At 37.8% G+C, this 27,666-nt stretch overlaps 1 protein-coding gene across 4 annotated transcripts; it reads left to right on the top strand.

The window, feature by feature from the left end:
* Window positions 1-722: 722 nt before the first annotated feature.
* Window positions 723-27,666, top strand: BACH1 (BTB domain and CNC homolog 1). 4 transcript variants are annotated; one of them, XM_030468057.1, is made up of 6 exons: window positions 1,417-1,549; window positions 13,678-13,975; window positions 16,651-16,696; window positions 16,823-18,042; window positions 19,724-19,930; window positions 24,353-27,666. In XM_030468057.1, the coding sequence occupies exons 2-6, from the start codon at window positions 13,736-13,738 to the stop codon at window positions 24,812-24,814; spliced, it is 2,175 nt and encodes a 724-aa protein (XP_030323917.1). In that variant the 5' UTR covers window positions 1,417-1,549; window positions 13,678-13,735; the 3' UTR covers window positions 24,815-27,666. The 4 variants fall into 4 exon arrangements, with proteins under 4 accessions (XP_030323765.1, XP_030323683.1, XP_030323917.1 ...); XM_030467905.1 differs by lacking the exon at window positions 1,417-1,549 and adding an exon at window positions 723-916 and having other exon boundaries at window positions 16,651-18,042; XM_030467823.1 differs by having other exon boundaries at window positions 1,334-1,549; window positions 16,651-18,042.

A 27,666-nucleotide genomic window follows, 5' to 3' on the forward strand; every position in this document is an offset into this window, starting at 1 on the left:
GCCTTCGAGATGATATTGATAAGAACAAGCTCCCCTCTGGCTATTTTCAACAGAAGTAAAGACCACACTGCTACTCTTTAAGTCGATTTGGAGGAGTATCTATCACAGCCCAAAAGTACTGAAAACTCTCTGGTTCTGGACAGAGTAACACACAGCAGTAGTTTTTAAGACACAGAATCATAGAATGCCAGGTTGGAAGGAACCTCGAGAATCATCTGGTCCAGCCCTTCCAGTATTATTGTTTATAGTACATGTCTCAGTACCCCATCAAGCTGAGACTTTAAACTTTCCAAAGTGCGAGAATCCACCATTTCTTCTGGGAGACCATTTCAATGCCTGACATCATCTCAGCTATTAGAGACTGAATCTGTACATGCAGATGGCATCACACAGAAACACATATGCATAGTAATGGACACCCTACTCTTGTTTTTCAATAGCTAACTGAACAGCAACATCACATCATTTGCAGTTCTAGCACTCTGTTGCTAGCTGAAGGCTATCTCTTATTCACAACTTGCTCAGCAGTATTTTTTTATTTTTTTGTGCCTTGACACTTAATCTCCTGGTACATAGCGTAGCACAGAGCTCGATAGCTTGTTGACAAATCAGACCCAGAACGGGAACAAGGTCTGTCAGCGGGACACTTCCCGCAAATCACCCTCCGATAAACTTGAGCTTCCAGAGACCATTTTTGACCAGCCAACACAAGCTCAGAGACTGACCAGCGACAACCGGTCGTCCCCCCCCCTCCTGTCACCTCAGGATGGTACTTTCACAAAACCTTACTTTGACATTTCCTGGCTCAAAAGCGTCAGAAATGAAGTTACAGGTCAAGCCTGTCAACTGATGGCACTGCCCAGCAGAGGCCTCGCTCCGCATTTCTACAAGGGCAAGACTTTTACACCAGTAAAACGTAAGAACCCTGCTCACATCCCGTCCGTCCTCCCCCAGAGACGACACACGAAGCGACGGCTGCGCGGCCGGCACGGCAAACAGCGCTTTCCTGTCAGCAACAGCTGCCTTTGGGGGAGCGAGGAAGGAAGGGGGGGCAGCTACAACTTCCCGCCCGTGGAGCCCCTTCTACTCAGAGAGGCGGGGTAGAACCCGCCCAGCCCTCCGATCAGCAACCACGGCTTTCCGAGCTGCCCCGGGGGGCACGAGGGGAGAAGCTGCTCAGCGCCGCTGCGCCCCGGGGAGCGGCTGCCGCTCCGGGTAGCACCGGGAGAGGCAGCAGCGACGGCGGCGGCAGCACCGCGAGTGCGCACTGGGCAGGGCCGTGGGCGGCTGCGCGTCGGCGGGGAGCGCCGCGTCCAATCAGCGTGCGGGGTGTGTGCGCGAGGGGGAGGGGGCGGGTAATGTTGTGGGGAGTCACCTGACCGCTCCCGCCGCAGTCGGGCCGCAGCCCTGTGGCGGGGCAGGAGCGGGAGCTGGGTGGCAGCGGGGCCCGGGGAGCGGCAAGAGGGAAGGGGGTGAAGGCGGGGACGGCGCTGCCCTCCGACCGACCAACCAACCAACCGGCTCTCAGTGAGAGGCGGCAGGCGTTGAGGTGAGTGGTAGCCGAGCAGAGCCAGACCGGCCGCTGTCGGGAGCTGTAGTGCGGGCGCGCCCGTCCGTCCGGTGTTCTTTAGAGCTGGGCGGGGGGGGGAGGGAAGGCGGGCGAGGGCAGCACCCTTCGGGCGGAGGGGGTGTGTGGGGTTTCTGTGTGTTTGTGTGTGGAGGAGGCTGAGGCGCGTTGACCGGGGCAGCGTCAGCCAGCCGGCCCTCTCCTTCCCGCCCCTTCTCCTTTCACGGTTACTCTCCCAGTGGCGTAGTGGTCCGGCCCGCCGCGGCGGGAGCGGGCGCTGTCGTCGGGGGAGGGCTGCAGGGCGGCGGAGTCGGGCACCGAGCGGTCGCGTTGCTCCAGGTGTTCCCCCAACCCTCCTTCTCCCGTGGCCTGCGCCGCCGCGGGGCTGGGCAAGGAGGTCGTTCCGCGGCGTCTCGTCCCTGGGTGCCCATGTGCCCGTTTGTCCCGGTGACACAGGCGTGACTCTCCCGCGCCGCCCTCCCTGGCTGGCCCTGTGCGAAAGGGTCAACTGAGCCCTGCTGGGAATCCGGCGGTGATCGCGCTTTGCCGGGGTGAAACGTGCAACTGGCGTGTTGAGTGTTTGTTACCCTCTGGAGGAGCTGGGGAGGATTTATTTTAGACCGTAAACAAGGAGATCCAAATCCTGTCCGTCTTGTTTTGTACGGTGAGATACTTGGCATGCTTTGGGGCATGCTGATAATGTAGTAATTGTAAGAGAATCGCCACTTATTTTTCTGTCAAACTGTACGTTCTCCATTTTAGCATGGCAGTACAGGAGTAATCCTAAATACAAATATATCTGGGTCCTCTAAATTTTTGTGGAATCGAAAGTCAAAAAAGCAAACGTTCTAGCAGTAAGTTACAGGTAAAGGTAAAGTGAAGGTGACTGTACAGTTTCATCACATGGTAACTTTTGACAGGGTAATTTGAGGCACTTCAGGAAGGTGCTTTCAGTGTATGAAAAGCATTAGGCTGTAGTAATGGAAGAACTGCAGTCCAGAAACACTTCAAACTAAGGTTACACAGCACTCAAATATTATGCCACACTGAAGAAAAAAAAAAAAAAAAGGTATTCCTGTCAAACATGAGGAGTCCAAATTAAAGCAACAAAGATATTCCAACTCTTACTTCATGGTTTACGAGTTTAAATTTAAAGATGACTTAAATGGCATAATTACTCTTGGATGCCCTAACATGTGTGACTAAGTCTGTGTATATGTTAGCAAGCAGTAAGGCCCACAAGTGGCAGATTTGCTGAGAGAAACAGTTGTAGTTTAAAAGAGAACATCAACATTGTATGCTTTTCAGAAGGGCTTCCTTCAAGCTGACTCTGCCAAATCTCTTAGTGTTTGGACTACTTTAGAAGCACTCACAGAGTATTTTTCTCGGTTTAATTTAGTGTAAAAAAGGAACCTACTCTTGTTGTCTGGGTCCATCTTGTCAAGTGAATGAAAGCACAGTAAGTGGTGTATTTGGGAAGTTTGCTTTTCTAGCACACTTGTGATTGTCGCCAAGATGTTAAAGTGGAGGGAGTAACTACTTTCAGTGTTTTTTTTAATGTTTTATACTAAAAGCATGTGCCAGATCTTGGTGTGTTAAATATTTATTTGCTTTTAATAGGTTCTAAAATCCTTATGCTAAGGATATTTTGAAAATTAACCAATTTCTGTTAATACAAGAATTGTCCAGTATTAAACCCCATATTTTTTACCTGTTCATTTGCAGCAGATGGCACTCTCATTGGGATTAGACATGTCTGTGCACATGAGTTGTGTAAGGCCCAAATAACTTGGCCCTATGGTTTGGGGAAACCCAGCTCAACAAGTCTCCTTGTGATATCATTTCTACCCTCCACCCCTCCCACCCCCCACCTTCCCACTTTTATCAGATGAGGTGTTCCGATGAATTCTTCATAGATCTTGTTTGTACACCTGTCTTTTTCCCTGTGCTGGGCATGCATGGTGGCATGAGCAGGAGGTGTGGTCGGGCAGTCAAAGGATTTATGTTTGTGGCTTGAGTGCTGGCATTTTAGTTGTCCCCTAGAATTTGACTACTGTAAGTTTCATGGGGGAGCTTTTAGAGCTTCTTCGCAGTTTTTGTATTGCAAGTTTGGTTCATGTGCAATCCTTAGTTAAACATGGGTATCGGAATAGTTGATGTGGCTAGGAACAGAACCTTAAATGAGGAAAAAAAATAACAGCTGAAACAGAGTTGTATGAATTCTGCTTAGAATGACCACAGTGAGGGACCCACTTGCACCTTTCCCTTTCCCCAACCTCCAGTTCAGAGATTAGCAGTGTGGAAAGGAAAAAAAAAGTAGAAAAGGCTTGCTTTGATGTGACAAAACATAGACTGTAACACCATCTCCACCAGTACATTCTATTTTTCATTTAAGGCCCTTTTCAGGATGATGGGAAATTTTGTTCTTGTTAGGTAATGGAAAGAGAAACCTCAAGTATTATGTATAAATATAAGTTAGCAGGTCAGAGTAAGGCTTAACTGACCTGTCAGCTAGTGAAGCTTTAAAAAAGAGGGGGAAGTGCACTAAGAAGGGCAAGTTCACTTCAGAAGCATCGGTTAAATACATATAAATTGAATTTAATTATTAGATATGTGTTGGAGACTAGAAGAGGTAGTCTAGGGTATCAGTCCGTCAAGATGTCTTTAAGTGAGAGCTTTCATCTTAGAGAATATTCATTTAATCTTCAGAATCATGTTGAGAAAATTTGTGAGTGGATTCATTTGAACTGTCAAGATAATGTTTATAGGTGTCTGTTTGGATTCTTGTTTTGGCCTATTGACTAAACACTAAGGATTTGCTATCCTTATTTATACTTCTAAGATCAGTATTTTATATGATACCATCCCAGAAATACAGCTCAGTTAGTAATGCCATGTCTTTTAACACTGTATGTCACAAAGGAAATAGTCTATGGTTTCCTTATGGGAAAACTCAAACAAAGCTTTATGTGATTTGGTGGAGGTCTTAACTAGAATTACCATTTGGAGTCTGGCCTTTTGCATCTTCTTTTTTTCTGTATAATATAAACATTACCAGTTCTAGTGATCTTATGCTTTTCTGTTTTCATAGAAATGTTTCTGAATTCCTTCCTGATTTATGTATAAAATTCTTGCATAATTTTGTTTCAGTTTCACATACTGTGAAGTACAGTTATGGAAACAAATTGGAGTTAAAACACTAAAACATTATGAAAATCTTTTCCATAAAACATTTTGCTGACTTGCCAATGTGTTTGCTTCTCATTTTTTTCAGTTCTTGTGTCCTTTTAATTTAGAGTAAAATACATTAGAACCACAGATGGTTAACTTAGTGTTCATTATAAATATTTTGACATACATATTTGTGAATGGATTCTGACAGTAATTAAAACAAAGTACTTAATGTGGTTTGTTTTAACTGTAGCAAGGAGTAGAGTATGTAGCTATAAATGCAAAGGTTCTTTAAGAGCTGATAGTAAATGGTCAAACTTCACGTTATGCCAGTGTACCCTTTATTGTAAGTGAATGTTTTATTATATCACCTAGTTTTTGTTGAAAAAAAACAAACCCAAAGAGTTTCTACTAGTATTTTTTTTAAATGCTGTATTTGTGGAAATTGTTGTTGTTGTTGTTAGGTGTTTTGGGGCTATTCTAGGTGAACCATGCCCTTAGGAAGTCTGTGCGTTGTTGTTACCTTCCCAGAGTAACTTTGAATACAAGCAGAATTGAAGAATTCTAAATGATGGGATTTTGATGTAAGGGAGTCTCTGAAGTCCCTTCAGTTCTGTTTTGATTCTAGCAGTGGAAAAACCAAAATAGCACATGATTTCTATCCCTAATTCAAAAATTAAACAGAGAAAATGTGAACAATAATGGTGAACTGCAAAGTAGTAGTATTTTTTTTCTGGCTTTGATATAGACTGATTTAAATCATCTTCTAAGGGAAACTATTCAAGCCTCTACTGTGTGAATAATTTCTATGATTACATGGTATCAATCTTTTATCTTCTTTTCTTTAAAATCCCATCTTTTTGAGTCTCGTGACTACTAGGAAACTCGGATTCCACCCCTCACCCCATCCCTCCTCCACACCCTCATATAGCTTGCAAATATTAAAAAAGTGAATATTCCAGCATAAAACCTGGAAAATAAATTAAGACTCTCAGTGCAGACTTACAACTTGCCAGACTTCCCGTGATTCTTTTTAATTCTTGCTTGTGACTTGACAAAAGTCCAAGTTCTGTGGTAAGAATTAGTTTTCAGAAGTACAACTTAATGATTTTTAAAAAGCTCATTTGTGTAATTAAGCTGTGGACAATATCATAAAGGTGTTTAGACTAGAAAGAATACAATTTAGAATTTTAATTATGAATGCCCTAATCATCCGAAGGCTTTTTTTCTAGAAGAGAAAGCATTCTTAGGAAGTAAAGCTTACTTTCTGCTTTTTTAAATCACTATTTTGTCTTGAAGTCTTTTAGAACTAAAGATGCAGAGCAGTAAACACTAACACTAAAATGCTTGTTCATTCCTTGTCAGCATAACATGAATCAGCAGCTATTACCCGCTGTAGCCATTCATCTGTAACATAACTTTATTTCCTTAAAAGGAGAGGTAGCTGTGGGCAAGGACATAGATATAAAACTGCAGAAAAAAGCCTTTGCAGTGCATTTAAAAGAAACTCTCTCATTTAAACTGTCTGGTTTTAGCAGTAGCAAATCATAGTTGTCTCTTTGTACTTCACATCCATGGATGACAGAATTTTTTTATAAGATAAAGTAAATGTCCACCCTAAGGGAACTGACTGAGTTCAGTGACCTGCTGGAAGTTACTCAGTAGATCAGCATAGGAGTCAGGAATAGCATCCAGAGTTTGTTTTCTTTGAGCTATTTTTTGGGGGTATACAATGCCTTTTCTCAGCTGTTTAGGAATTTAAAGTGTTCCAGAAGTACAGATGGGATGAGATGGCAATAGGTGAGCAGACCTTTATGGTCTGCTAAGTGGTAGATTAGTCTTGCTAGTTTTATCGTGGTGGTGATCACAACTGAAATTGCACCTGGATGTCCAAGTTCAACCATCTCAGATAGCAGTAACAGCACTGGTGTCCCACTTTGGGTTCTGCACCTACTGAAGGGAAACTTCACTCTGCTTTATTTTATTTCAAAAACTTTACTCCTGTACAAGTAAGTGTTACTTTGTTTGCTACAGAGGACTGATGTACAGTATGGTATTAGCAAAGAGATGTTCCCTAAGTAAAGAAAGTCTATAGAGTTTTGTTTACTTTTTTTACTAAATTGGGTAACTTTGGGGCTGAATCACTTACAGGAAATCAATGGTAGCTGAAGGTGAGGAAAAAAACCAAAGAAACCCATACATGTAGACTGACTGGACTGGGATGGTAAAGCCACAAAATTGGTATCGGAGACTAATCTAATGTTAGGGGTTTTTTGTTGTTTGGTTTTTTTTTTTTTTGAGTATTTGATACGGTTTTATTGACTGATGGAAACTAAGTGAGAGGTTTTTCTTTAAAAGAAGTCACCAGCTCAATAGGATGTAATTTGTAATTTTGCTTGGCTCTTGGTAGTACCAACTCTTATTGCTTAAAACAGAACTGCAGGTCGATTCGTGCTGGTTTATTGCTCCATTTGCTATTAAGTCTATTAAAGGTGATGGTAACAAAGTACAGTTTTATTTGACAATCACAGACAATCATTAGCTTTGGGTGCTGGACTCAATTGAATTCAAATGAGTCTGGGTTCCAATCTTACCTTGGTGACCATGTTCTTTTCCAGGTCCTTAGGTTTACCACCAATAGTTTAGACTGCAAATTTGGCAAATCAGTTACGTCTTTTCTGAAAGTGCAATCCTTCTAACTAGTAAAGGTTTGACCGTTACTGATCTTTGTGGATTTCTGTGCTCTGATTTAGTATTCTTAATTACACTTGAAACATTCAAACTCAGAATGTTCAAAAATCATTTCTGTAAACGTGTACGCAAATCATAGGTGTATCCTAATACAAGTAGAAGGAGAAATTGGAGGGTTTTGCACTCTCAAACCTGTGCCTTGGTTTTAGGGGCCATTTTAGTATTCTTTGGTTGTTTGCCTTAAAGTGTCTCAGTCTGTGGAGTTAATTTCTGTGACTTATTCATTCTTTATAGTTGTCAAGTTTCTTCTAATGCCACTGGTGAATCTCTTCAAGCGTCAGCTGTTCCAATATTTAAAACAATAGCTTTAAAGCATGCCTCTCTGCATGTTGAAATCTCACCCTTTTCAGTTTTTGTGGTGTTTGAGTGAAAAACTAAAGGACACTGAATTTCTCTCTGTTAGCCATCTGACTGTTGTTTTAAGTTACTCTGTGGTAAAATTCCTGGCAGCTGTGATAGGCAGGCAGGAAGAGACATCTTCAGCTGTTGTTTTTGTCTTTGTTCTGAAAGAATGATGCAGGTATACAGTAAGCCAGCTATAAGCATACAGAGTTGCTGTTACCTGTACTGGTTTTCTAAGATACTGGAAAGCTTAATTTTGTAAACTGTATGGCATTTGGGGGGAATTCCTAACATTGATAAAAAAATGCAGGATACTATCTTTAAATCTTCATTTAAAAATCTAAAAAAAAAAAAATCTTGCTGTTAATTCACTTCATTGATTAGTATGTTTTATTTGTTTAGTCACTTTGTTTGATTTTTATGATCCTGTATGTTTGCCATTCATTACTAGTACAGTATTTTGGACTGAGCATTAGTGTTTTAGAAATTGTCTACAGAAAAGCTGAAAGTTTGTTTATCCAGCGAGCATCTGGATAAGTGGCAAGGGTTTGGGATATTTGGTGCTGATGTTTGTATTTGCAGTGAGCTGATGGGTGGTACAGTTGCTTTATTGTTCTGCAGTTTTGAAAGTTCTTCTAACATCTGCACCTTATCACTGTTGCTCCTAGTTAGCCATGTAATTTCCCCCTATGAATAGGAGTTCTGTTTGTTATCTGCTTTTTGTGCGTGCAAACACAAATGACTTAATCATTGCAGCAAATTGTGAAGTATAGGCTCAACAACACAAAACCCAGTCATATTGGATGTTTAGTGTCAATATACATACACTGTGTTGTGTTGTCCTTTGCATAATGGGGAAAATAAGTCCTCAGCATTAAATATTTTCTCAAGTGGTGCTGTGTAAAATCCTGACCACTAGGAGTGGCGTAAGAGAAAATAAAACCAGTAAATGCCTGCCACAATTATTCTATTATTACTTCAATATATAACTATATTATATAGAACAGGATGTAATAAATTATTTCTATATTTACATATATTGTATATATTTACATATAAATTATATTTTTGTGAAAGGCAATAAAAAACTTTCCAGAACTGTATAATAGTCTGAATTTCAGAGACAAACATCAAGCAGTTCTCTTGCCTTATAATGTATGTAGGTAAGCTGTTATATATACAGGTTTTAGTCAGCTTTGGTGACAACTCAGTGCTTCAATGCTTCCTTCACCTCCTCCCACATTACACTTTCCTTGTTGACCACAGGATGTTGAGTGCAGACTTACACATGTTGAGGTGATGCTGCTGAGTTAGTCTGCTGAAAGTTAGTCTGCCTTGTACCAGGTTTGTGTGTGTGTCTATGCAAAATACCACACAGTTATGAATTATGTCCTGGTAACATGTTCCTATTCTTTTATACTATCTATTTTAAGGTGATATTAGGATCATAAAATGGATTGGGAAGGGATCTTAAAAACAGTTTCAACTCCCTTTTCATCGGCAGGGACACATTCTACTACTCCAGGTTGCTCAAAGCCCTGTTCAACCTGGCCTTCAAACACTTCCATGATATAATCTATTATTATTTTCCTTCTGTAACTTAGCAACAATGGTTCCTTATAGTTTTACCTGGTCTCAACCATTATGATTGTCATTTTTGCGATATGTACCTTTTTTAAAGAATAAGATGGGGAGACTATAATTTACCTGAAGGTCTGCACCATATGACTATTTTAAAGCAGAGATTGTGTGAGGACAAAGTAATAGATCATTTAACTTCTTTAATTCTGCAGTCAGCTTGTAGTTAAGGAGCAGTAATTGCTGCCAGGTGTAAGGAATCAGATGTACAAGCCTGCAGCCTGATTTTCAAGTACCTTACACTTGCTATACTTCACACTGTACTTCACATCTACCTCTGTGTTAATAATATAAGCAAACAAATAACTTCAAATGCATGAGAAAAATAAGCCTTGGATTTGCCAACAAGTCTTGGTAGGCATCTTGCACTGGTCTGTACACTGTGTACTTAAACAAATGTATATTCCTTTTAAAAATGTTGTTGTAGTGCTAATTTTCATTCAAGATAGGATTGTTTTGTTATTTGAAAGTAATTTTAACTAACTACATATATAAATATTTAGAGATCTCATTTACCGAATATGGGGTAGATTTACAGGTAACTGTTAAGCATTTTTTTCCTATTGAATTGTATGCTAGTAGAAAAAAAATGGAGTGCTTCATTTTGATAAAGTAGAATAAAATATTATAGCCAGTATTAAGGAGAAGGTCTCTGCCTTTAAATCAAACGTTTGTGTAGTTTGTTGTTTTGGGTTTTTTTTCCCCCCTCAAAATTGCTGTCCAATAAAGAATGGAAACTTCATAGTAGTATGGTTTGTGTTTTCAAAGCAGAACTGGATTAATTCAGCTGCAAGTGTTCCTCTATATAATTTTTATTCCAGCATGTGTGCTTATATACATTCTCCCTTTCTTTCTCTGATCTCAAGACATGAGATTATTAGGTGCATAAAATTTAATGAGAGGAATCTAAGGAATGCTTTTTTACTAACAGTACTAGTTTTCTTCCACTAAGGATTTGTAGTTAGTGAACTTTCATGTTGCTCTTCTTTAATACTTTCAGCTTGCACTGTAAGGGCTATTTTAAGTTTTGGAAGATGTTCTTGGACTCTCCTTATTTTGATGGAAACTGGTGTATCAGATATCTTAAATCATAAAGCATATTCTTGCATTTGATCACATGGCTGTTTATTGACACTGTCTTAGTGAACAGTAATTGTACAGTCATCTGCTGACTTTTGGAATACTTTCATGTGTTATCTGTGCATGATTTAAATTTTCCTTACTTAAATGTTAGCTTTAAGATAAAAATAGCATGATAGGAGTTTTAGTTTGGTTCCCAAGGAAATATTTTATTATCATTGTTTGTAATTTTTCTTCTTTTTATTAACTTGTTCCTTTCACTTGAATTGTCTGGGAGCAGGAAATCTCAGCTGATATTTGTAGAAAATTAATTTATGTGAAATAGATACCTACATTTGCAGGAAGAAAGCCTAGAAGGGCCTGTCCTTGCAGGACAGTTGCAGCATGAGCTTGTAAATTATAAAGCTTCTTTAAAGAGCATAATTGAATTGTTTTCTTCACTTTACATTTTTTCCTCTCTTTGTTCATCCATAAATGAAATGAAGAATTTGAGTGGTCCAGGAGAACAATTAAACTAGAAGAAAAATTAAATAGATCACGAAAGAGTTGTACTTCTTCTCTTTGGTGTGACAAATCTACTTATCAACCAAATGTATTTTGTACTTGTGCTGCTGTGGAAAATACTGGCTGATGACAAATACTATCATATATGTACCATGGCTTTATTACACAACTGGAAACAGAATTAAGACATTCACACTTCTCTAAAGTGATACAACTTTTTACAGTGGTTACATTTTCCCTTTCCTGTTTTTTGTTTTTTTTTCTTTTAACCAGCATTTTCAGTCTTCTGGTTACTTTCCTTTTGATTTCTCTCTTCGTCATTTGTGTAGTTATTAGATTCCCAAAGAAGACAGGTAAATTTACTATTTGAGTGTGGTATGTGTGAGGTTTGCTTTGTTGTTTTGTTTGTGTTTTTTTAAAAAAAAAAAAAGTTAAGTTTTGAAATGCAAAATGAAATTCTGCATTTTAGATTATAGTGAGAACATAACTTGGCTGATGAAATCTTCACATTAGGAAGTACAGCATTTTGTCAGAGTAAAGTTTTAAAGTGAGTTAGGCTCAGGTTAACTATTTTCACTTCTCAAGAAACAGGTAGTGTTTCAGTGTTAAACTAATTATTTTTTTTGGCAGCAACGGCTTCTGGAAGCTCACTGTCAGTGCTTGAAGTAGGTTGCACACCAGACACTTTTGAAAGCATGTTGTATGCCTTGAGGAGATAAATGTAAAGGAGGGCTGACAGTCCTCTGTTTAAGTACTCTTGACTGTACTCTGTTTAAGTACTGTTCCTCTTAGCCTTCCATAATATGAAAGTTTAATTGGCTGAACTGGATATTGGAACTGATTATTTTGCAAGAGAGAACCCAAGAACAGCACATGTAGTACATGGGTTGTCCATCTGAGGATTAGGAGAACTTGGGACTTAAGATTCTTAAGAAAAAAGAATGTTTAAAGGCCTGTCTGTAAGTGTGTCCCTCACAAGTTTTGCTTCGGTGTTCAACCAAAATTGTCTTTATCTGTAATACTTCCCTGTAATATTCCCTAGCACCCTTGATTTAGTCTTCCATTTCATCTTCTATCCTGTTTTGATTTTTAAAAAAAAAAAAAAAAAAAAAAATTATTTTTTTTATACCTGGTGAAAAATACAGAATCATGCTTTGTTCAAAATTGTGTGTGCTGTAATATCTGAGGAACAGGACAAATTAAGGACATAGAGCAAACAAAATAGAAATGCATTATTTATATTGCATTGCTTATTTCTCATAAGCTATTACAAGAATAGAATTTAGTAACTTTCATGGGGAATTACTTCATAATTCCCATTTAAAGTGATTGGGAATGGGAAGAGCAACTAATCCACTCCTTTGCACCAGTACTGTGCTACTGATATCACCAGAAATGTGGCTGTGTTTCTGTTATCTTTCTGTTCTAAAGATCACAAAAAACACTTGTATGCCATGAAAATAAGTTGAGTGGTGAGTAACCAGGAGGATAGCTGACAGGGTGACTGGCTTTTTGCCACTGTGTTTAAAGATGACCGTGCCCTGCTGTCTTCCCATCCTTGTGAAAGTTTCCTATATTTGCAAAATGAAGATTTACAACAGCTACAGTTTAATTGTTGTTGGGAGCTGGCATTTTGTCACAACCTCTGCTGGGAATTGCTGTTAAACTTTTCACTCTCTAGGAAAGAACTTCTTCCTAGTGTTTAGGGTTTTTTTGTTAATTTTAATTTTTTAAAAATATTATAAGTTGAGGAATAGCTTTAGGACAGTTTAGAGGTTATATTATTTCAAGGTGTTACATGTCATGATTCTTGTTGTTGTTTGTTATCCAACAGATCATAATTATCAGAACTTCACTCTTTCACAAAAAGGATTCTGTTGCCATGTGAGCTGAATCATAGTGATTGATTAGGAAAGGAAAACTTAACCTTAAGGATTCAATTAGGGATGAGGGGAAGAGCAAAAAAGAAAACCCCAACAAACCAAAAAAAGGCTATTCTAGAGAATTAAGGCAGGTGGAAATCAGAGAACCAATCTACTTTAAAAACAAAGCACCAACCTACTAGAGACAAAATGAGAGTAATTTACTGATGCCTGACTGGCTTAGCAGGAAACCTACTTTCCATAGTGGGTAGAGCATGAGTATGTTAGTCTGTACTAAGTGAATCAGCAAACAGAAGTAGCTTACATAGAATTTAGTTGAAATTTGGCTTAATATATCTGCTTTTTATTTATCTTTACATTTTCATAATGTTGGAGTCAGTATATAATGATAAATAAATAATGAAAGCCTAAATAATTTGTAGGTGTTACAGTAAAGTTATGGTTCTTAATCGCTTGCTGAGGAAAAATTTTTATTGCTGAAGTCACATGAAAAACAGTTCTCTTTTTCTGATCAGAGAAACTACTAAAGCATTATTTTAAGTACCTATTAAAGTTTGGGTACTTCAAATCACATAATAATGTATTTGTTTATTAACCTGCATGAGATATTGAATATTAATCTTAGAATATTAGAATTAGAACAGGCAATGCAGTTCTGACAGCTTGCTTATTATGCTGAGAATAAGTAGATTCCTGTCGTATATGACTTAAACATCTAAAACTTGTTATTTCTTCCCCCAGGTTTGAAGAGCAGAAGCATGCTTTCCGCTGAGAGTCACCCTACCACTTGTGATACAGAATGTCTCTAAGTGAGAAGAATAGTGTGGTTTTTGCATATGAATCCTCAGTGCACAGTACCAATGTACTTCTCAGTCTCGATGATCAGAGAAAGCAAGATATTCTTTGTGATGTTACTATTTTAGCGGAGGATCAGCGATTTCGGGCTCACAGAGCTGTGCTTGCTGCTTGCAGCAGTTACTTCCTTTCAAGAATTGTGGGCCAGGTGGATGCTGATCTTATCATCACTTTACCGGAAGAGGTGAGTGTCACTCCCTTCTGCATTTTACCTGCCAGTGCTTCTAATCTGGTTTGTTCCATTTGGTTGTAAAATAGGTGCGTAAATGCTAGGTAAAGATAAGGGAATTAAGAACTAAGGGAACTTAATGTCTAAGTTGCAAAGCTGCCGCTGGCTGAAGTAAAGGCTTGATAGAGCAGAGTGTATATCACAGTCTGAAGATAGGGAATGCTGTCTTGAAAAAGATATAGGGGAGATCTTTTCAATTAATTAAATATTACTTTTAAAATAAGTCACCTGTTTCAAAGCATGCGAGTTTTCCAAGAGTAGGCCTTAAATGGTAAAGAGGTACTGCAGAATTAGTCCTCCTGTTTGAAATGAGGATACTTTCGCAGTAATGAATGAACAAATTTAAAGCTTAAAATGATAATACCTTTAAATCAGCATTGTGAAGATTTGGTGTTGTATGGTTGAGTACTACAGTTGTGCTTATATTCCTTGCTTGCTGGTGTCAATTTTCTTTCTACTCAGCTCCCCCTCCTTTTTACACACATTAGCAGCCTTTTTTTTCCCCCTACAGCATTTTTGTACTTTTAAGACTGAGAAAATGTATTGCAATTACTTTTTTTAGGTTGGTTTTTTACCCCTAAAATACATGATCTTGAGTAAGATTAAATTCAAAGTTATTCAGTAGGAATGAACCAGAACTTGACATCCATGGGAAAGAAAAATCATTATTACGTATCTGACACATCTAAGGTGTTTAAAGACTCAGTTTGGTATTTATTCAAAAGGCATAAGGCAAGCAAGTGACTGGATTTTTTTTATATGAAATGCTGTGCTTGTAGATGAAAAGTGAAGGCCCCCAAGTGCTGTGTGTCCAGTTGTAGCAGGAATCTGAACTGTTTAATGTGAAATAATCTATGGAGGAAGAATGCTTAGGGATTCAAAGTGATGACTTGGATTAGAAGAGGAAGAGGACTGGCATGTAAAACTTAAAATGTTAAAGAGAGAATTTTGCTTTAGTATTATGGAGAAAAATTGAATATTAGAAGAGTAAGAAATGTGTTTCAAAGTTGGAGAAGGGAAAAATAGTCTCTGTGCAAGTCAACAGTGTTCCAATGAACCTGTGAAGAAAAACAGAGGTAAAAGGGACCAGACTTTGTAAAGAAAGTGAGGAACTGATACTACAATGTAGATTTAAGGGGACTTTTAATGTAATTTAGTGTTACTGATGTAAGAACTGAATATACTGATGCAATAAGGAAAAACAGTACCAGTGAATCTCATTGTAATAGTTTGATCTGATCACTTGGTAAAAGTATTTGAAGACTCAGCAATTTGAGCTTCTCTTCTGGGAACTGTTAAGTATTATTTTAAAATGAGTCAGTTTTTGAAGTTACATGTTTAAGAGATGCAAACACTGATCACATGTTTTGACATGTGGTATTTTTAAAACGTCTTAATAATACAAAGTATTTGAAGTTTAAAATGAAAGGCACCAGTCCACAGTCTGAGATTCCAAAATATTTTTGGAATACAGTTGTTCATATATATATATATATATATAGTTAGAGTAATTAATGACATCTTGGTGTTGTTCTGTATTGTTTTGTTGGGATTTTTTTGTCAGCATTTTCAAGACTTAGACTTTAACTCCAAATATAAATAAATTTAAATTGTAAATAGTTTTTAGGTTTATAGGTCAGTCAGACTAAATCTTTCTAGCTTCTGTCTTGTTTGAGGATATCCAGCTAGAAATGTAAGACAAAGTGAAAGGAGTATAGAACTGGGTTTTTTTGTCTCTTCATCTTTTCAGTTTTTAACAGTAGGCATTTCTACCTTACATAGAGAAACTGTGCAGTTTTGAAATGTTCTATTTTTCTTGTTTTCTTTTATGAAAGTAATCTTCCTGTAAACCTACTTAAATTGTTTATTGACTGGAATTAAGTTTAAAGACTTCATGCCAGTTTATGGCTAAGCTGTCATTTACAACCCCCCTCCTGACACTACTACAGATGAATTAATATGGCAGTGTAATCAGTAGTTTCCTCTCTGATTCTTGATTAGGCAACTATTCTTTGCTAAAAACATATTATAATGATGGAAGTGTTCAGTTAAAACTACCTACTACAAAGAGGCTTTAAACTGAGAATGATTTTGTTTTGGTGTCCTGTTTTCTGTACAGGAGAAAAGGCTAGGTGGCTATAGTAATAAATTATCATGTGTGGTCAAATTCCATTATTTCAAACCTTTTAATATCAGTGATGCATAAGATTGAGCAAATAACAGTAGTTGTTCTTTAAAGAGTTAACTGTTAAATACTGGCAGCATTTTGATATTACTCTAGAGTAGTTCATGTGCAACTTGGGTTTGAAAGGTACCTCTGTAAAGTTGAAGTCCAACTACTGGTTTTCAATGCACAGCAGTATTTTTCACTTGTTAGTACTGTATTGTCAGAATGTTTTATTAAGAGATAAGAGCACAAGGAAGATAATTACCTGAGAATGTACAGGAGAAAATAGTATCAGAAGATTTGTTTCAGAATGAGCATGAAACAAATCTTGCTTCAGAAATGAAAGTAGAACTGCTTTTGTCTTTTACTGTATCCTGCTGGTGTGGTTTGCTCACAAATAAATTTGGATCCTGTGTTTCTTAAACTCATTTGCCATACTAATTTTTATTTTTTTTTTTAATAGGTGACACTTAAAGGATTTAGTCCTTTGCTTCAGTTTGCGTACACAGGTAAACTCATTTTGAACAAGGACAATGTGTCTGAAGTTTGCAAATGTGCTGAATTTTTGGGTGTACACAACATTGAAGAGTCTTGCTTTCAGTTTCTCAAATTCAAATTTTTGGACTTTAAATCAGATCACCTGGAATGTCCTAGGAAGAAGTGTTGTACACAGCGTTGTCGGAAAGCAAACCCTAAAATCAGCAACGTGGATGATGGAGACCTAGAAATAGATGATGAAGCAGAAGAACTTTTAGAAAAGGAATATATTCAAACTCCTGACACAAAGCTTTGTAAAGATGAAGAAAATGCTAAATCATCACCTGCTGTCCAAGATAACGCCAATCTAACATGTGATCCTGGGCATTCAGAAAGGGGTAGTGTTTCCAGTTTACCTTCCCAATGCCCAAAGTATAGGAAGTTCCAGAAAGCTTTTGGAAATGACAAAGTTCATACTTCAGAGTCCAGTTCCAATATTAAAGACATTCAGGTGCCACCAATTGCAGCTTTGCTTGAGAAAGAAGTATCTGATCATGATGGGATGCAAAAAGCTCAGGAGTGTATACCTTTGCAACTGGTCTCCAAATGTGAAGAGACTCAGGTAAAAATGGAAGAAGGGGAAGAGGGCATTGAGAAAAAGGAAGACTCAAGGAGAGATTGTGTGACCCAGAATGTTTCAAGTCCTGTGGAGAAAATGGATCTAGCTGCTTTACCCCCAAACCCTGCTGCACCTCATGGACTCAATCCTGTGTCTTTTTTACATACTTGTGAGCAATATGGTAACTTTAATTTTGGTAATATACAAAACAACACAGTCTTAGCTGAAAAAACTCTATCAGGTACTGGAATTGGGAATGACAAAATGGAAAGTAAAGGTGACACACCTTCAAACAGTGATTTGTGCGCTAGGGAAGCCACTAACATTACGACAGCTGGTGATCGAAGCAGTGTGGAGAGAGAGGTAGCAGAACACCTAGCACAAGGGTTCTGGAGTGATATTTACAGCACAGAAGCCTGTCAAATACATCTACCACCTGCAGTTCCAAAAGAGCGTTTGGAGCCAGTATATTCAGGGAAAAAATCAGAGTGTCCATGGCTGGGTATCAGGATCAGTGAAAGCCCTGAACCTTGTTCTCAGCGAACTTTCACAACATTGAATTCTGTCAACTGCCCCTTTATAAGCAACCTTAGTACTGAAGGATGCTCCAACAGCTCTGAAATAAGCAGTGGAGAATATGTTCAGGGTCAGCAACAAGAACAGTGTCCCTATAATTATGTGATAAGTTTAGGAGAGGATTCAGAAACGGACACCGAGGGAGACAGTGAATCCTGTTCAGCAAGAGAGCAAGAATGTGAGGTAAGAACATCCTGGGGTATCCTTTGCTTCCCTGTCTTTTAGGGGTCTATTCAAATACCTAATTCTCAGTCTTTTTTTTCTTGGTTTGTTTTGTTGCTTACTTGTTTGTTTTAGTTTGGTTTTGTGGTTGTTGGTTTATATGAAAGATGACTGTTCATTCAGGGATACTTAAAAAATACTGTTTTGTTGGATATTGAGGTGGTAGATGCTTATGTCTCTTCTCATTTTTCTGGAACATCTTTATCAGAAGTGATTGTGAAATTTTAAACCAAGGCCAGGCAAGGGGAGTTCTTTAGATATTTTTTTTATCATCTTGATGTTCTTCAATTAAACTTAACCTTAACTTCTTGGAATCTCTAAAGGAACTTAACAGTTTTCTTGGTACCAGTTTTACTGTACAATGAAAATAAATTTTTCAAAATGGCTTCAGTAGCTATGTATTCAAGAGTGCTTTAATAATACTTCTTTCATTAAAACGGAGGTTATGTTTGTTCCTCCAACTGCAGAATTACTTGGCACTTTATGTAATTCCTTCATAGTGTTTCAGACAGATGCCATATATAACTAGTCTAATTCTTAAAGATTTTCCTATGTACCTTGATTGATTTCTGTCACAGTTCTTAAAAACTGTAGAATTGCAGTGTAACTCTGTATGCGATGGATTATTTAATATAATGAAAATTCATTTGTTGTGAAAACACTAGGTTTCTTTTTCTTATTATTTTCAAGATGCAGGGCCTTATTGTCTTTAAATAAATGTAAGCTAACATCCATATAGAAAGTTGGCAGGCCAGAACTGATTAAATACATTCTTTACATTACAAAGAAATAGATGGTGTCATTGCTGAGGTCAATACTCTGTTCTTTTTTCCTATTTGTCACCAGTGGTGGCCAAACACAGATGTGGTTCCTCTATTATCTTTTTAAACTAAATTCAGATCTCTGACCAAAGCAAGGTAACATAGTCTACTACTTAATATATTCATATATAAGGATTGAAAATAAAGTATCTTTAGTCAGATGCCTCATAAAAATGTGGCAATTACTTTGTAAAGGTAAAGATGTTCTTTAGTATTAATCAGGACTTCATGATCTATGCATGTTTTCAGAAGCTCCTGCTTCTGAAACTCAGGTGTACAGACAGTGGAGAAAGCCCAATGCCCTCTCTTCTCCAGCATTAAGAACTAGAAGGCAAATATTGTAACTTCTGTTTTAAGTAAATATCTGTTTCAAATTAACTTTTCCTGCAGAAAACTAAAGGTATAAAAATAGAGGATATAGTTTTAGTAGCAGGTTAGGGGAACTTTTAGACTCTTGTTGGTGGTTCTGGACACTTACTTTGTGTACTGTCTAATCATAAATTATTTTCCAAGAGTGTATCACCTAATCATTTGCTGCATGCATATATAGATTTCATTCTACTCCAGATGTGCTTCAGAGAATCAGGTGTAAATGTGCAAAGTACTCAGATATTTCACCCATGTCTGAACTCATCTAGTTGAGATCCCTGGATTTTATCCACCTTACTTGATAGCTGTATTAGCTTGCTCTTGTCTCTGAAGTTTAGGAAGAAAGATGGGTTATGTACTGTAGAATGCTGAAAATGAAAACTTGAACTGGCCTGTTGGTGCTTGTGTATATCAGTTTCACCTTTGATTTACAACTGTATCTTATATTCTAGGTTAAACTGCCATTTAATGCGCAAAGGATTATCTCGCTTTCCAGAAATGATTTCCAGTCATTTCTGAAAATGCATAAATTAACCCCTGAACAAGTGGACTGTATTCATGATATCCGAAGACGAAGTAAAAATAGAATTGCAGCACAGCGATGTCGTAAGAGGAAACTTGACTGCATACAAAATCTTGAATCTGAAATTGAAAAATTGGTACGTATAAATACTCATTATTGTTGACTCGAGTCTTTCTCTAAACACTCGACTGGACATCTGGCACTAGTTTGAGAATGAGGTGTTTTACTACTTTTCCCATTTGAGCTTAGATTTTCTGTCTCTTTCGTAAACACATATTCCCTTCTGTGGAGTTATTTTCATTCAAGTAAAAGTGCATCACAGCATAATTTTTGGTGAATAGTGTTTCTGAAGTCTGTTGTTATGGGGCTTAATTGTACAGACTGATATCCCAACCATCATCCCACTCTACTTTGTTTCTACCTCTTCCCTCTTTCTTGCCTTGTGCTTTTCTTCTTGCAGCTCGTGGTATTGCTCATGATCAAGATTACCATATGCCATTGTTGTGTATATATTGTTCTTCTAACATATCAACATAGGCTGGTGGAATGTTTCCTGAGTCTTGAATCCTAAAAATGAGACCCTTACAGAAAGGCAAAAGGTACAGCATAACTCAGGAAGCTGCTTGCCTTTTTAACAGCTATATCAAGATTGTAGCTGAGGAATTGATGCATCCAGTGTTCTCTGCAACCATCTGCTAATGTAATTTTGCCTTCTTAAAAGGCAGTAAACACATAAAATATTTTTAACTTAGAGAAATGTGGATAATCTGAAGTTCACAATAATCATGAATGGTTATTTTCTGGTCTTTTTTTCTGACGGGCTCATCTCTGTTTCATGGTTGATCATACCATGTTCACTAAATAGTCCAATTGTTTGGGATTACTGTGCTCTTAATTTTTGTTTGAGTGTTGTAGACATCGTGTTTATGTACATGGATTTGGTATCTGCACCAGCTAGGAACAAATGTGATCATGTTGCAGCTTTCCCCTTAAGACTTAAGAGTGAAAAGGAAAATTAAATTGAAGTGCCATGGGCTAGAAAGTTTTCTGAAGTGGTCCATCATCTGTCATTACATGTACTTCCACTTAAGCAACAAAGGAGATAGACTTTGAAGGCAGGCATGCAGTGCCTTGCAGCCCTCATGAGTTAACAGAGCAAGTCATTCACTGTGCTGAATGAAAAAGCTACTCTGGGAGGGAAATTGGAAGATGGTGTTAATAAAAGATTTATTATTCTGAATTAAGAGAAATTGCATTGCTGACAGTTCAGAACTTTCTGCCTGTTTTTGTTGTCACATTGTCCTTTCTGTTTGTAACTGTCAATGCTGTAGAGCACTTGGGGGGAGCGTGGGAATTGCAGATTGATCTGCAGGATTAGACCTGTAATTGACTAAGTGACTGATAGTGTATTAGACTTTCTTCTGTGGAACTGTGCTAGGAAAGACTGAGGGTCTGCTGCTTGAACAGGTATCACTGAGCAAGGTCTAGAGAACGAGTGAGAATTGTGAGGTGAGGTCCAAGTTATGAATTTTCTCTAGGCATAACTATGCTCTAGTCACTTATTTTTACAGCTGTGCAGATAAGTTTCTTCAGAACTTCCTGGAAAGGCTTTGTTTAGATCTGTTGAGCATGTCTGACAGTGACGTTATGTACCCTCAAATTTGTCTTAAGTTGTGGACAAATACAGAAAATTGATCTGTCTAGGTAGAATTTCCAGGTGAGTGAAAGAAGAGACATCTGTGAGACATGGTATATCCAGGTTGCTTTGTGAATGATGACTCCTGACTTGTTCCTGCTTGTGTATCTCAGACCTGTTAGTCTTTGCCAGGAGCACAGCCAGTGGTTCCAGAACAGTGATTGTACTCCTATATATGTTTAGCACGTGTAAGACTAAATCATTTGCCCAGGTTTGTTTCTTCCCAGTATCAGAAGTACATGGACAAACTGGAGTAAGATTAGTAGAAGGCCACCAAGATGGTTGGGCCTGGAGTACTTCTGTGGTGAGAGGCAGAGGAAACAGGGCTTGTGCATGGAGGAGAGATGTGGGGACACCTAATAGCCACCTGCCCATATCTCTGGGGGAGTCCTCAAGACCATGTAGCCATTTGAAGTGGCAGATCTTCAGCTTTGCAGGGGTTGTGGTTCACAGTAGAAGTACAAGACATTGTTATAGTTAATAAAATGGGAGGTTTCAACTGGATATAAGGAAAGAGGTTTCCAGTGGGGGAAGGCAGGCAATGAAGCAGTTTCCCCACAGAGGTTGTGTGTGTTTGTCCTTGGATGTTCTTGTGACATGACTGAGCAAAGTCCTGGCAGCCTGATCTTATGCAGAACTGACTTTGTTTTGTGCAGGAGGTGGGACTGCTGACTTCCTGAGTGAAGTTTTGGAAGTCTTCCATTAAGCTCTACTTGCACTGAAGAAAAATGCTTCATCTGTATTGTTAGTACTTAATCTGACTGTTACCTGGGAGAATTAAGTTTGATAATTTCTCATCTTCTATATGGATAATGTAATTTTTGACCCCCATTCAGTCTGTTTACTGATCTTTCAGATGAACTCTATGTGTTCTTGTTTTTCTCTAATGTTCCATATTAGCTTGCTAGAAACAAAGTTTTTAGGAGTTTATATTCACATTCCCTGTAGCTTTCTCGCCCTCAAATGAGGGTAACTGTTGGAAGGGGCAGAGTAAAGGACAACTGATGTCAAGAAGCACTACTTTCCTGAAGATTCTGTAGCTCAGGAGGAGCTACATACCCTTCTTGAATCACAAATTATAGTGATATCTCATTATATATACTATAGCAGGGAGAGAAGTGTGGGAACTAAATAGATCCTTTACCAGAAGAATTAAGAGGGCTCAGCTTGACATTACAGTATTAGGATAATGCTGCTAAAATAAAGCAATATTTAAGTATATTAATCCATCAACAACTTCAGATGGTAAGAAAGGAATTTATTTGGCAATAACTTTGTGTTAAACAGCAGTCTGCATAACTTGATGATTCTGTAGTACACAACTGAGTGCCTCTACATATACAAAATGTATATGGAGTGATTTTAGACTCAGATCTGGCAACAGCTGCTCCCAGTATGCTGACAAACAGAAATCTGTTACCAAAGCACTCTTTCTAATAATTTTAGGCAAAAGGGACGAGCTTTTTTTTCTGCTTCTTTTGTGAAGTGCCAGTTAAAGTTAAGTCAGTTCTTTCAAAAAGAAGTTGCAGAGGTTGCCATGTGAGTTTCTCTGGCAAATGGGGGTGCAAGAAAGACTCAAAATCATGGAACTTTCTGAGGGTGAATTGACAGGAATAGTGGTAACACACAATCTGTATCTGTGTTCTTAAAATCTACTTTAGACTTCTTAAAATCTAAAATTGTGTGTGTTCTCAAAGCTCTGCCTTATCTTTCAATTAATTAATTCAATGTGTAGCATGGTTTTTTGTTTGTTTTGTTTTTGTCCTTTCAACTGCTTCATTACAGTTTTGCTTGTTTCCTCTCCTTTCCCATTTCCTTATTTTACTTTATTCCAGATGTTGCTTGTTTCCATCATTAGACCTCTCAGTTATCAATGTAATTTCATATTCAGCCATTTGTATCTCGGAAATCTCAGCAAAAATCATGACATTTAAGTAAATGAAAATTAAAAAAAAAGCTGATTTTTAATGAATGGTACTTTTTTTGCTCCTTGATATCCATTAGTGAACTGCCATCCCTTTTGTTATGCTGTGTTTGGAAGATAGTTTTGCATTACACAGCTAGGTTGTAAGCTTCTTTAAGGACAGTCTTCTGTCATGTCTGAGAGAGTTCTGCCACTTTTAAGCTTGTTAGCTATGAAGATAAAACTGAAGCATTCAGCAGGTGTTCTGTTCCAGAAATAGGTTACCTATTTAGTGCCACCTCTGTTCTTGTCTCTTCAATTCACTAACCTGTCACTCCTCTTTTTAAATTCTTAAACTTAGTATTCTAGACAGTGCCTCAAAACACTGCACTGCTGTTTCCAGAGAGAATATTTTGCTCACAATTTCAGAATATTTTGTTTCTTTACTATATTTTCTGTATACCTTAGGAATTCTTCTTAAGTCTGCAGGGAACTTGGCAGTTTGAGAACTGAACTTATTTTCATCTAGCAGAGTAGTATGAAAATGTGATGCCTGTTTTTCAACATCTAACTTTTAAATTATAAATCCCTATAAAGACTGCTCTGCTTAATGTTGTGTTGACCCAGCAATAATGGTTTAAATTAGTGTTGCAGGAATACTTATAGTAAGTGAAGCTGTATGTAAGTGAAGCATGTATTTCATAACTACAAATTGCTGTTTCTGTTTCCACTTTTGAAAAAGTTATGTCTGCAAAATAGTTTCAAATAGCTGAGCTGATGACACTCAGGAGGTTGGAATTGTACTTCTGATAGGCATTTGTTTGTGTGCTTGTTAATCTTCTGCCAAATTGTTTGTTTCAACAGACCAGATTATTTTAGTCATATTTTAGCTTTCATAGAAACACAATCCATAGGTTTGTGTTAAAATGCAGACTAAAAGGCTGTTTTTCTTTTTGCAGCAAAATGAGAAGGAGAACTTGCTGAAGGAAAGAAACCACATTTTGTCAACTCTGGGTGAGACAAAGGAGAATCTGACTGGACTTTGCCAGCAGGTGTTTAAGGAAGCAGCCTTGAGTCATGAGCAAATACAAATACTTGCAAAATATTCTTCCTCAGATTGTCCACTTTCATTTTTATTCCTGGAGAGAGACCAGACAGCTGCATCTGATAGTGAGCTTGCGATACCAGCATGTATAGAATTAGCAGATGGTCTTTCAGGTGTTACATCTACAAATGAGCAGAGTTCTTGTTATCAGTGTGTGAAAAGTGTGTGTGATGCAACCTATGATCAAGCACAAGATCTGCATCCAGTTTCTGGAAGACCACTGGAGAAAACTTCGCTTGAGGAACAGTGTGGACAGAGCAGTGGTATCACAGACTTCTGTCAGCAAATGACTGACAAATGCACTACAGATGAGTGAATCAATGTTCTTACTGTTGCCAGCCTCTCGACATTGCAACTAAAAGTGAGATTGGAACATTACTGCAAAGTAACTTAGTGATGAAAAGATGATGAAATTTTACCTTTTGAAACTACATTGACAATTACATGGTCCTTCTACTACTTGGCGAGCATTGGATTTGCTCTTTGTAGTTCTAGAGTGTAATTTGTATGTGAGCTTGGAGCTTTTTCTGTGTGGTGATGCCAAGGAGAGTTTAGGAAAGTTCTTGGAAAGTATAAACTCTGCACACAGATGTTTGTTTATGAAGAAGCTTTCATTCAGGTACAGAGCAGCCTTCGCTCTGCTTTATGCCATAGTACCTAATGCCACTCTGCATCTCAATAAAAGCCTCCCAACAAGCGTTTATGCACAATGATTTCAATACCTGGATTTCTTAGCTCTTTTAAGAGCTTTTCTCCCAGTAGGCAATCTTAAAGAAGCTTGTATAGCTCTGTAAGTTTTTGTTGTAGATGAGTTAGGATAACATGACAGTATGGGGAGATTCTGGCAAGTGCACTCTGGAATGGCTTATTGCTTCCTACTGTTCCCATCCTTGTACCAGAGCCAGCTTTTATTGAATATATGCCTTTGGTTTAGCTCTTCAGTATGTAGTCAAGACAACTTGAACAGTGAAGGTGCTACAGCATACTGCTCTAGTCTCTAAATTATGTGTCAGGAATAACAACATACTGGGAAAGGCAAAATTTGGAACCGATGCAATTTCTTGATTAGTGTGCATTGGATTCTCTGGCATCTGAATCCCATATGCTTGTTGAGATCCAGTGCTGTATTGTGAATTACTGTCCTAGCACTTTCAAGCCTGCTGCTGTTTGTGGTAAGTTGGAATCAAAGTATTGTGGAAGTTTAAGGATTTTTAAGGATATTAAGGCACCAAATTCTTTATCTGTAGTGCCTAATTACCTAAAGTAATCAACAAATGTATTTGTCCTCTGATCACTGGGACCAGTAAGGCTCTATTTCAGAATTTTAGTTTTCAGGATACTTTTATGCCTTAGCCTGTAGAACATTTTCAATGGCTTGTGCTGCAAGTATAAACATACAGAAAGTATCATAAGAAAATGAGCTGAAGGGTTTTCCTCTACTTTGCAAAGGAGAAATTCAGCCACTGAAAATAATCCCGATTTTTTAGGTTTTTACGTGGTAGTTATATGCATATTGTATTCCAATCATGCTTTTTTATTTAGATGTTACTCTCACACCAGAAATAAGTATTGAACCTCACCACAAAAAACTTTTGGTTTTACTGGTTTACAAAACGTGAAGAATCTTGTACAAGCCAGTGGAATTCTTCATTTCCTACCTCAGAATTTATATTAGCTTTTTGTGTCTTTAGTGTGCATGTACAGTAGGCAGCAACTAAGCAAAGGACTATTGTATATACTGCTTTGCAGTTCTGTCTTGCAGTGATGCAAAACTTGTTCTTCAGTGCTCTTTTTTTTTCCTTCTCCCTTAGGTAACCTAGCATTAATAACTATACTAAGACTATTAAGCCACTTATTTAAAACAAAAGTTTAAAATTTGACAGATTCCAACAGTACTTATAACCAGCATGTAATACAAGTGACTACACTACCTCACCAATGGATTGAAAGTTGATTTAAGTAACTAGTGAAATCCTGGGATTTTCGTAATATGTAATTAAATTTTTAAGGGAAAAATTTATGTTAATGGAGTATAGGTTGTATAAATCACAATCCATGCAGTAACTGAAATTCAGAAATAAATGCTATATGGCAGATATCATGAGAGTTCTACTGCTTTGGATGTATTTTCAGATAATTGAATTGAAATTCTTTTAAATTACTATCATTTATATATATTGATCCTGTATATGTATTTCTCATGAAGCTTTCTGGGTTTTTTATCCAGTGTCTGTATATGCCTGGTTAATTTAATCCTGCTGCCACTCTGGGCAGTGTTTTGTTCCTAAGGCTCCCTTTTACTTAAAAAGCAAGCAAGAAAAAAAAAAAAAAAAGAAAAAAACCAGAAGGCCCCAAACCTCTCTACTGTCCATACATAATACCACTTTTAAAACTGGTGATAATCTGTAATGACGTGGATAGTGTTCCTAAAGCATTGTCCTAATAGTACACATATTCTGAAGTGGAATTCCTAGGGTTAATGTTTGTTATAAAGGGGTGGAGCATATGTGTAGGGAATGATTGGTTGGGAACTTCAGCATAGCCAGTGGCCAAACCCCGACACACTTGGCTGTGGATGTTGGAAAACAAGGTCAGTGATTACCAGGTTCAGAGGCCAGACTCTCCACCAAAGAGTTGTTCTCCACTGCTGCAGTCTGGTGAGCAGCCAGGGTCTGAATTCCACCCAGCAAATGGTGCAGGGCTTCCAGTGCAGAAGTCGTGACTGTCGTTGTCGACATATGATAAAAAAATTTATATTGTGTTTTTAAACCTATGATGAACTTGGTGAAGTTGGAGGGAAGGGGGGTTTTTTTTCCTAACCAGCTGCATCTAAAGAATTTTTAAAATATTTATTTAATACAGTAGACCTACAAGTTGCATGTTGACTTCTGTAGCCTATATCATCAACTTGCGAAAGTTAAGAATGAATGACAAATTTATGATACAGAATTCTCAGGTAAATGTTTCAGAGTTTGGTTGGTTTTTTTTTTTCCAGTAAAGAAATACTCAATTTTGAAATTGTAAAATACTTTGTTAAAGCATGTTTTCAAATACTTTGGACAGACTATCTTAAAGCCATAAGAGTATGATGGCATACAGATTGTAAAATAAACAGATAATTACAACAGTTGATTTTGTATATTTCATAATTCAGTATTTTCTAAGACT

The sequence above is a fragment of the Calypte anna genome, chromosome 1 (genome assembly GCF_003957555.1).
Source record: "Calypte anna isolate BGI_N300 chromosome 1, bCalAnn1_v1.p, whole genome shotgun sequence".
In the NCBI taxonomy this organism is placed as follows: Eukaryota; Metazoa; Chordata; class Aves; order Apodiformes; family Trochilidae; genus Calypte; species Calypte anna.